Source organism: Parasteatoda tepidariorum, chromosome 3, assembly GCF_982258835.1.
Source record: "Parasteatoda tepidariorum strain Cologne lab strain chromosome 3, Ptep-v5.0, whole genome shotgun sequence".
Lineage (NCBI taxonomy): Eukaryota > Metazoa > Arthropoda > Arachnida > Araneae > Theridiidae > Parasteatoda > Parasteatoda tepidariorum.
Window position 1 is genome coordinate 23,789,969 of NC_141757.1, and position 12,009 is coordinate 23,801,977.

A 12,009-nucleotide genomic window follows, 5' to 3' on the forward strand; every position below is an offset into this window, starting at 1 on the left:
TTGTAACTAAAAAAAAAAAGTTTAAAAGAATGTTAAGAGTCTGAAACTGTTACAGATCTCGTAATGCCAAAAAAGATTTTTAAAGAGGGTGACTTGAAGGGAGAGAAAAAAACAAAAGAAAGTTGCCATCGTTTGAGTGTGAATGATTATCCTCCCGTGAGAACTTGGACACATAAAAAACACCGAATTCCAGTTCAACAGTGACGAGCCAGAGATTTTGAGTTTTCCTGGAAGGTAGTAGGCTACTGTTGGAAAAACAGCTCACTCTTTTTTCATCGTCACCTTTCTTATTCTCGCCTACACCCCTTTGAGCTGAGTCCAAAGAAAATAGCAATGCTACAGTTGGAAAAAGAACAACAAGCTTTCTCCAGCTTTCCAACAAAAGCATTCTTATTTCTTATGTTGGTTTATTCAACTTTATTGCAGGAAGGTTAATACGATTTTACGTTGTTAGAAAAAACGAGATCAAAATAAATAAAAGAAACTAGTTAAAAAAAATAATGGGATAAGAGTGCTTTGTTTAAGTTCGTAAACATGTAAATTAATTACGTTTTTCTGCTTCGAAATGAATTATTCGTTTTTCGTGAAATATCATACCACAATGTATCAAATTTCGCATTTTCTATTGAGATTTTACTTTATTAGAATAAATGAGCTCAACATTCTAAAAACTCGAAAAAATGATAGTTGAAGAATTTTTTTTTTATAAAATTCGTAGTTGTATACCTATTTGCACCTACTTTCTTAGAAATCAATAGTTAAATTTTTATGTGTTCTGAACTTATCTTATCTTCTGAACTTATCCCGTAAGACGATTTATCTCGTTCGTCTCGATGAAAAAAAGTTAATTTCACTAACTTCTTCAGAATAATAAGTTCAAAATTTTGAATTTCTGACTATAATTATTTTACGAGTATGTATTTGTATTACATTTTTAATACTTTTATTTTGGAAATAATCAGTCTTTTTGGCAATCAGCCACAGATCACTACAGGGTTACCACGGGGTGACCAATAAAATTCTAAATTTTATTACAAGAGATTACTTGGCTACTTTTTCTGGCATATATTTTTTTAGTTTAGATAGCTTGATATATAATTATAGGGTACTTTAAATATGAATGATTTAAATTTTAAGTCGTAGTGGTAGTTACGATTATATAATTAATGATATAATAAATAAAAAAAGTTGAATTACTACCACTTTTGACATTTTTAGTCACCTGTGTCATCCCTGTCACTAAGATGTTCAAATGTGCTTCACCATTCAATTGCGCTTCGGCGATTTATCATACATTCCCACTCAAATGAATTAGTTAGAGCCCCTTGCGGGGCTGATGCTAAGATAACTACAACATATGAGTATGAGATCAAATGTGATATTAGCATTCACTTTAATGGGGGAAAAAGAAATTGTCCAATGAACATTACAGCCAAATTATACAATGTTTGTTCAAAAGTGTTTTACACTAGAAATGAGTAGCGGAGTAAAAACATTTAAGTAAATACACTTTCTTTAATTTTGCCCGCACTTTACAAATACATGGTTTTGAAATTTCATCAATTTCAAAGTAATAAGTTCTTACATTTCGTCAATAACTAACATCACATCAATTGGCTATTAAGTCTTCAAAATGTTTGTTTCAATTATTTATAATAATGATAATCAATTATTTTAAATCGAATTAATTAAATAAAGCATTAATTATCTTATTTTATAATTAAAACATAAATTTTGCTACCATCTTGCTAAGACTGTAAATTAACCTCTTTAATATTTTAGAAGCATAAAAAACTATATAGTATTCAAGAAGTAGTACTCTAAATTTTGATGTTAGTATAAAAAGAAAATCTTCGCTAAAATTCGGGAGAGTTAGCTATTGCGACATTGTATTATCGATTTTATAATCTTGAGTTAAAAAGATTTTAATCGCCATTAAATGTACTTTTCACAATTATAGGTATCTGAAATATACAGCGTTTTTACATGTTGTATATTAAAAGTACTTTTCCTATTTACTATTTACTATTACTATTTCCTTAAACATTACGAGTTTTACTATTTTACTATTTAGTAAAATAGTTTACTAAAATAGTTTTACTATTTTACCTTTACTATTTCCTTAAACATTTGTTAACTATTCCCCTTAAAACGGAAATTATTGGCATCTTTGAAGAATTTTTTTTTCATTTCATATTCATTGAAGTTTTCGAAAATTAAACAGAACATGTTTTGAAACCAAGCATGTTAAATCATTTCTGTTTATCGGAGTAAAAATAAGAAAATCCCAGCTTCTTTTTTAGAAAAAAAAAACCTGAAACAAAGATAACTGGAACCTGAAATATGTAGTTAATATATTTAACAATATCCTTAAAGAAACACATAATTCCTTAAACATTTGTCATTGAGCAAAAACAAAATCCTAGATCTGGCAGTTATATATATTTATATCCTCTCCATTCATGCCGTAACTAAGATAACGGCTTTACTCCATTTTTCCAAGAGAAAAAAAAAATTCTCCTTGATCTACTGTGAGAAATGTTTCTCTTCACTTCAGTTCTCCCACCCCAAAATAAGATAAAAGAAAAGAAAGAGAGCAATGGGATCATTCCCCCCTCTTCCTTGTTTACTTTTCATAAAGAATCTCTGAAGAAAATAACTAAAAGAAAGAGCTATTTTTAAGCCTAAAATTCGAAATCTCTAAGGATTGAGGCTTTCTCCTTAAGCTACAATCAATTCTAATCGGGTTCTGGATGTTCCTCTGTTATAAGTATTGGAAGATACAATGCAAAAAGCTAAGAAATTTTTTTTTCTCTCTGAATTACTTTTGAACTAATGATCAGATTTTTTAATACAACAAGGCAATTTTCTTAATTTGAGGATCCACTGAAAATGTGATAAATAATTGGAGCAGATGATAATGTTTATGGAATCGATAACATAAATAATATTTTATTTGAATAAACATATCACTTTTGTCGACGGATCGAGATGTCCAAGATATAGGAGGCAGTTGCTCTCTTTTAGGTACATTCCTGATAAGACCGATCACCAACAGCAGAAGATTCCTATCCAAGTTAAAATTCTTGATGGTCCAATCAAAAAATTTTGATGGTTTATGTTGGTTTCAGTGCGATTCATGATGGTCCAACATCATTTGATGGTCACCATCATCCAACATTTTCCATTACGCGTTCATGGTGTTTGATATGCCAACAAACTTCCATCATTCCCTATAAATGTTGGAAAATGCTGCAATACTATGATGGTTTACCATCAGGAGATGTTTGATTCTCATGAACCAACAGTTCATGATGGTTCCAATTGTACATTTCCATGATGTTTTAATGGAAATTCTTGTTAGTTATAAGGAATATAGCATGAAAACAATTGTTTTCATGTTAACCTATCATAAATCAGTCCGAATTCATACATTGGGATGATGGTTATTTATGTTGGTTACCATCAAAAAATATAATGGTTCATGATGGAATTATTGTTACCATCAAGATTATGTTGGTTCATCAATGGAAAACCATAAAAAATTTTGACTTGAGTAATGATGATCTTATCAAAACGTCTTATACAACAATCAACTTTGATCAAATGATAGCACAACAGTTTTGAACGTTTCTCTGGCATTAGAATTAGAAGCAGTGGCCCCCCCCCCAAGCTCTTGGGCGCATTCTTGGGCAAATTCTAAATCCCCCCCCAAACTATTCGTTTTATTTAGTGTAAAAATCCCCCCCCCCAAAACTGTAAGTGGTCCCACCTTCCCCCCTGATGGGGGCCCCTGATTAGAAGGCATGGTTAAAAAAAATGCCCCTTACAACTTTTGGCCTGATGATCAGATTTTTACATAGAATGCAATTTTTTTTATTTAGTTTGAAGACTCACGATAAAAATTTTTGAATCCAGTATACATACTTTTATTTGAATAAACAGTTTTTGGGACTGTTGGAATTTTGAAACCCGAGAATGAATAATTTTTGGGGTGGTTGGGATTTGGAAATCCAAGATATAGGAGCTGTGGTTATTATATACCACACATGAAATATTTGTTTTGTTATATAAATATGTTTTTCTATATTTTTAACAATAATACATGTTTTAATTAGTTTGCAATGGATGTCATTAAGATAATGCGGTATTTTTTTGCTAATTAATAATTTTTAATTAAGAAAAATTGTTTAAATTATTTTTTATCCAATATTATGAAAGTAGCGTATTGAAAAAAAATTACTTTAGTTCACACATGAAGTAAATAATTCGTAATTGGTAACATAAATTCCATTGAGGAGGTAGTAATTAAATCACAGCAATTTTTCTTAATTAAAATATATTAATTTAACAAATATATACTACATTAAAGTAACATAATTAACTTAATGGCATTCATTGTAAATTAATTAAACCATGTATTATACCTAATTATAGAAAATTATATTTATGTTATAAAACAAATATTTCATTTGTGGTATACAATACCACACAGGAGGTAGTGGCTATTAAGTTCCTGTAAGCCTGTCAGCCACCATCAGAAGAATTCTAGTGAAACGCTACATCCTAAACCTCGTAGAAACTAGTCTAAACACTCGATAAAAAATTATTTAGGGTGTAACATAGCAAACATTACACCCTGATAAACTTTTGATTTAATGATCTGATTTTTATATGTTAAGATGTAAGTTTCTTAATTTGAAATATCTATTATATGATGATTAACTAGAACAGATGCTGATTTTTGCTACGATGCCTGTGGCAAAACTGTATTTATTTTAGAACAAACATATAATTTTTTTGGCGTATTTCCATTGCTATGGATTTTTACAAGAGAGAGAGAGTGGCTCCTTGGTATGTTTCCAAGGATAACGGTCGCCATAGAAGAACCATAATGACACGAAACGAGTGACCAGAAGGCCAATTTATAAGCACTCAGCATAATAGATAGAATCGCTCTATAATCCTCCTGAAGGTAATTTCGATGGTATATACTCTGTCCCTAACTTCTAGTATATGGTCCAGAGTACATAAATAATAATTACATAAATAAACATAACACATTTGAATGGATTTCCATTGTTATGGATTTTTACAAGAATTAGTCGGCCCTTGGAAGGTCATGGCTAACAGCCGTCATAGCAGAAAAATCCTATTGACACGAGACGAGTGACCAGATAGCAGGGCTCGAAAAACCGCCCGCCCACCCGTCCTCGGCACTCAAAAATACCCCGCGGACAACAAATTTCTCGAATCCAACGTCCGCGCGGACGGCCATTTTCCCGTTAATGTTCGTGATATATTTTCAATTTTTGTTATCTTACAAGAGTCTAGCTCCTCACTTCTAAAATGACCCTCTAATCTCGAAATACAGCAACATACTGCGCATGGTGGAATTGATGTTTTCTCTGTCTGCGAGTACTGCAGCGGTTGAAAGGGGCTTTTCAGCAATGGACATTAAAAAAACACGCTGCGTACTGGTCTTAAACAACAAGCGTCAACCGCAATTATGAACATCTACCTAAATGGAAAACCTCTTTCAGATTTCTGCGCAGAAACCTCTGTAAATCATTGGCTTGATTGTGGAACTGGCAAACGTCGTATTTGATTTATTTAAAAAACGCAGTACCATCGGATAAATTGACATGATAATTGACAGATAACTTGACCTTTATTAAGTAAATTATTTCATTAAAGAAATACTAGGTTTTACTATTAGTAACCTAGTATTTCTTTTATTACTGTATAATGTAATCCTAGTATTTGTAATCCTAGTAACTACTAATTCATTGTGCAATTTATATAAATGTTAGTAATAAATAAGAGAAAATTATATTTTTATTTATTTAGAAGAGACGGGTTAGTTCCAAAGGAGGACGTGTATATTGTTGGACAAGCCGTCCTCGGGGACGGGTAAGATTTTTGAGTTTTTTCGAGCCCTGCCAGATAGCCAACTTATAAACACTCAGCATGATAGAATCACTCCAAAATCTTCCTGAGGGTAATGGCTTTCTGTCGATAGTTTTCTGTCCCTAACTTCTAGTATATGGTTTAGAGTATATAAATATTTAATTGCATAAATAATAAATTTTTGTGTGATTTATGACGTTATTTAAAATAGTTTATTTCGAAATCCATGACTATTTCTTCCACTTTCAACTATTCTGATGCCAGAAAGCAGATCATTCTTGCACACGAGTTTCGCAATCATCTCGAAAAAATGAAAATATTACATAAACATCACGGCTGAAATCTTTATAATAACATAGCTGGTCTGACGTAATAAAATTTTAAAGATGGGAAGGGGTGGGGGCGAGTGAAAGTAGAAAACGGTGTCTTTGTTCAAACGGAAATATCACCTGTCGGAGCAGCTAAATTTAAACAACTTTATTTTTCTGCGCATTCCCGAAAATTGAGTAAAGCATGCCAAATGTTGGGAAATGAGAAAAAGACACTGAATGATTTCACAACGTTCTACGGTTCTTTTTTTTTTTACTTCAGAATTTTCTATTTTTAATCATATGAAGCAATAGTGATTAATATTTAGGATCTGGAGAGACAAGTGGCTGGTCTTATGCCTGAAACATTTTTATACTTAATTGCAGGTTAGGAGATTGAATATAATAATTATGAATTAATAATATTATTTTACCTTAAAATTTTTTTGTTCTTTTCTAGAAGTACGTCGATAAAATATTAATTAATTAAGAAATGTTGAATAATCTATAATATTGAGTAAAGAGTGCATTATTTTATTTGTTGAGCATATTTTTCTATCTTATTATCATTCGAATTTATTTAAGACAGGAAAAATATATCAATAATACGTATCACAATATATTAATGATTTAAAAATCTAATACAGTGAAACCTCCAGGAACCACCTCTATTTACGACCACTTTTGGGAGACACAGAAATTTCTCCATAGACTTTGTGTTGAAGAAAAGCTTTAGGACAAACAATTAAAACCTCTCCCAGCTGCCGGGCAGATCTCCACGCCAAATACAGAAAAGGTCAACAAGGGAAACTCGAAAAAATATCAAAACAAAGAATATTAACAAAACAAATAAGTAGATTAAATAAACTTTACATCTCAAACAAATCTCTTCTTATCTTTTAAAGCTAATTTTTATGATAAAAAATAAATTTCAAATATAAAAAAAAAAATTATTTATTTATTTCAAATAGTTCCATCATTCATAATTGGTAAATGTGTTTTTACACATAATTATACCAGTTGGGATCCTTTTTATAGACGCTTTGCTTTTTTGCATCGATCCGTCCTTTCATAACGACAACACAAGTGGCATTTCTGCACCAAGAAAATGATGCTGACTAAAATTAAAATCGTTTGCGAAAAATCATGCACCTTCGATTTCATTTTGAAATCAATGAAGATAGCTCCTAAGAACAACCAACCTCCATTAACGGCCATTTTACTATGGAACAGAGAGTGGTCGCTCTCGAGAGGTTTCACTGTATTAGTTTTTAAATCTTGATGCATGGTTTTGTACAGTTCGTAAAAAAAGGCTGAAAATTTGACGTCACATGGCTGCCAGTTTTTGCCTCATTAGTAGAAAACTAGTCCCAGAGGAAGTTAAATGAGTGTTTTAATATTTATTTCTTTGTTTAACCCACTTTCTGAAGGGAGAGTATAAGCAACATTTGTACACAAGAAATTTACTTATATAAAACAAACTGTAGGACATATGCTGTTAAGCAAACCATATATTTTCTATAGAAGGTACTATATATGTTAGTACTTTTACCTTATATAAAGATATTTATTTAAAGATGTTAATATGTTATTGAGCACACGAATGTCCCAATTTTGCAAAATAAAGGTTAAGATTCAAATAATTATGTTAGCCCTCTTTTTCTTTGGAAATATTCAATCTCACAATTTAATTAATTATTTGCAACTACATTTAGCAATATTAAACACATAAAATTAGATCAAACTGTTTTAAAAGTATTTTTCACTCTGTTGGCTATTTCTCCAAGCCTGCCTAGAAAATTTTCGTCGATTGCTAATTTTGTACTTTAATGTATTGCCCTCTCCTTTTCAAATTTGATTTAAAGTTATTTTTCATAACATTACTTGTAAATAATTCGAAAGTTTCTATAAAGAGTCATTTAAAATAAGGTGAACCATTGAAAATATTGGCAAAATTACTAAAAATTCTGTTAGTTTTGGACTTTAATTGTCTTCCGCCCTATAAAATATTTTACAAAAAGTGTAGTAGTTGGAAGGCCTGCTTCTCAATGATACGACAACTGAAAGAAGAATGGAATGTATCTAACACTTCGCGCCCTACGAACACCGTTACTAATGAAGCTTAGTTCTAGTTTCTGAGAATCTTTAAAACAATCAAATAAAAGAATTTTGCTTATTTTAACCTATTTCCTATTATTGCGTTTTGTTTACTACACCACTTTTTACACGGCGCGAGAACCATCCTTAAATCATGGCAGCCAACTTTCTACCCTTGTCGTAAACATTTATTCTGGTGGTATTTAAGTTAAGGATTTTAAGTATTATTATTTTTACTAATTCAAACTTATTTTCCACACCACTACATATAAATGATTTAAAAGTTCATATACAACACCACCTTGTTCCAACTCTTCTATTCTATAAAATATTTTTATAAAAAAAGCGTAGTTGTAGGCAGGGCTGTATATGTTTTAAGTGCGTGAAATTTATAAGTAAGCTTGCTTACTATGATTGTATTACTTCTATTTAATAAAAAACTTCTTTTTATTTTTTCTTCTTCATTTTTTTAAACTCTTCATTTATTTGAAGGCAAAGTAAATCCTGCTCTAAATTACAGCTCATTACAATCATTGAGTTAAAAATTCTAACATATTTTTTATTCTATTTCTAGAATTAAAGCCTCTGAAATATTCAAGCAAACCCTTTCGACAGTTGCCTTTTAGTTATTTGGCAATGAAGAATGGATTAATTTAGCCTCTTAGCTGTGACTCACTCATGTAACAGTGACATTCCTTCTCTTGGAAGAGTTGGACAGCGACCAGCACCTGTTGTTCCACCAGAATAATCTCCCTCCTCAGAAGAACCCCCACTCCGCTGAATAAGAAGAAAACGTAGCTTGTTTCTACACTACCTTCGATAACTGAATGAAAATAAAACAAAAACAATACATAAACGCCATTTTTCAACATTACACAACTCTTTTTTTTCTGCAACGTATTTCGTGTTTCCAAGATGTCAACATCCTGTAATTATTGTGATGGTCTAATATGTATAAAAAGAAAAGCTATTTATATCACAGATACTAATTACGTTCGTTTCTTGGAATGAAACGATTATTTACCGACAGGTTATCCTAAGGCATGAACTGCTTTCTTCATTAAGTTGAAAATTAAAGTGCTTATCTTTACATTAACGTTATCTTCAAGATGTCGTCACCATGGAATCGCATGGACCAGCTTCTCAAATGTAGTGTGTGCTCAGGCAGGTTTCGAAATCCTAAATTATTACCATGTAACCATACATTCTGCGCAGAACCGTGTTTGTCAAGATGTGTAGACAAGGCAAACAAACACCAAATCAAATGTCCAGAATGTTCTGCAGAACATCGAATGCCTCTCCAAGGAGGTGTCCAGGGTTTTCCCAATAACGTAACTTTGGTTCGATTCTTGGAACTCAGACAACAAGTGAGTATTTTAAAGTTCTTATAAATAGTGATAATGTAATTTTGATAATTTGTGAAATTACTAGTCGTTTCAAACCATTTTCAAACCGTAAACATTCTGTTGTTCATTTTAAATACATTGCATTACTCAATTAGTATAGTGAATAGCGTCTACCATTCCCGTGTCTTGAGTTGGGTTTCGATTTTCTCTGATGCAAGATTCATGCCTGCTGCGATTGCTATTTCTCCGATCGACTCTCGCTCAAATGTAATTACTATAGGTATTTTAAACTAGGATAAATTTAAGAAAAATTTGGACAATTAAATAGCGTGGAGCTGAGAAGCTGTGATACAACAAGCAGCTGCTTCTTATTTATAAGCCACTATGGTTCTTTACCTGAAGAAATCCCTTGGGTACAGATTCCCAGGTTATAATATAACCAAAGTTTTTTACTTCGTATGACCAGGTTTTTTCCCCCCATTTTTATCAGACATACTTTATAGCACCTCTCAATTGGCTTAATTACTTATGTTTATTGCTAAGTAATTGAATCCTGCACTGATGCTCTTATTCATCTTAATTTTCTGAAGCTGAATAGTAGTAGTGTAGCGCACGCATAATGCACATGTAAGGGTAGCATTATATTAAAAAATATTGGAACTTATTAGAAAATGTTTAAATTAAATACTATAGGCCAAAAAGATTTGTATCTGTGTTACAATTGTACAACTAAATTTCTAAAATTGATGTGAAACTAAAACCTGTAAAATTTGCGATAACCTCATAAGACGTTTGACATTACTTTTTAAATTTTGCATAAATATTTCAGGAAAGCTCTGTTTGTTTCAAAATTTTTAGTTTTAGTTTACTTTCACTGATAATTATCTAACGCACAAAACTCAAATGCTGGCGGGTACGACAATTCCTGCTCATAACTCTATCACGCATATAAAAAACAAAGGGAAAAAAACGTAAGCAGAAATATTTCATTATTGGAATAGACGTTTAAAAAACAAAATTGTGTAGAGGGAGGCCACAGTCTGGATACATTTAAAAAAGTGGTGAAATATGTGTTATGAGAATAATCTAAATTTTATAGACTTTAACTTTACGTCAATCTGAGGAACTCAGTTGATCAGTAGCAACAAGATATTTAAAAATGCTGAAAATTAATATTTATCATTTTTCATTTAATAAAACTTGATAAAAACTTCGCTGAATATGAAAAAAGTACTATCTTTATCATTTATCATAACTAAGTTTATAATAAAATTATTTTTTAGAATTTTTTTATAATAATTAAAAATTAAAGTCATTTCTTTCTCTCTTTAAATACTTTATCGCATTTATGAGTTTACTTTCTTTATCACCTTTCTTGTCATAATTTAACCCCTTGGGGACGGGTGATTCAGAAAAGCACTCATACAAAATTAGAATCAGGATGTAATTAAATAAAAAACGGTAACTTAAATGTAGTCGTTTTTAATTTGACAGACTTACTTTGCTTTTACTATAATTATTGTTAGTTTAATCACATATATAATCAATGTTAATTCAAAGTATAACAAAATAGTTTTATTTTGAACAAAGTAATGGTGAATTAAATAAATCAAACAATTCTAACTCCGCCCGCATATAAACTGCTAAAGAATTACTTTGATTACCAGTTTTATCTTTTTACCCTGGTCGATACGGTTTTATACTGGCACGTATTTGTGACAGTCGGCGCGAAAGGGTTAAAGATCGGGAGAATATTGCATAATTTCTAAAAGCTATTAAGCATTATTTCTCCCAAACTAATAAATCAAAATTTTCACTCTATACTGTTCACTCTACCTTGTCTTGTAGAATAATACTCTGTCATCAATATTCTATACTCTACATTGTCTTGTAGAATAATACTCTGTCATCAATATTCTATACTCTACATTGTCTTGCAGAATAATATTCTGTTATCAATATTCTACTATATTAAAATTTATCATAATGAAAATTAAAAAAATTAACTTAAAATCCAGCATAGTAAGAGAGGAAGGCTCTCATAAAATATAATTTTTCAGAGTTTACTTTTTCAATGGCATCATTTCAAAATTGAAATATTTTAATTTCATGGATTACCTACATTCTTGAATCAAACTGAATCTGGTGTGTTGCCAAGGATGTGGGCTGCGTGCAGTCGCGAATGCTAATTTTTATAGCTATCTATAGTTGCTGAATAACACTTCCATTAGAATTAGAGGTAATTAACACTTCGAGAAAAATTTGTATTGGTGTATTCAGTTGACATTATGCTTCATTTTATTTCATGCTTCACTGTATTCGAGGTTAGTAAAAAGCATCAGATGCTG

The 12,009-nt window shown here is 31.0% G+C and overlaps 1 protein-coding gene across 4 annotated transcripts in view; it reads left to right on the forward strand.

Annotated features, from left to right (window-relative positions):
• LOC107438284 (uncharacterized) overlaps positions 1 to 12,009 on the forward strand; it is a 72,335-nt gene that overhangs the window by 22,404 nt on the left and 37,922 nt on the right. For all 4 annotated transcript variants that reach the window (XM_087158960.1, XM_087158962.1, XM_087158959.1 and 1 more), the window contains exon 2: positions 8,890 to 9,682. In XM_087158960.1, the coding sequence (XP_087015086.1) occupies positions 9,425 to 9,682 (258 nt within the window). In that variant the 5' untranslated portion in view covers positions 8,890 to 9,424. The remainder of the gene's footprint in view (positions 1 to 8,889; positions 9,683 to 12,009) is intronic.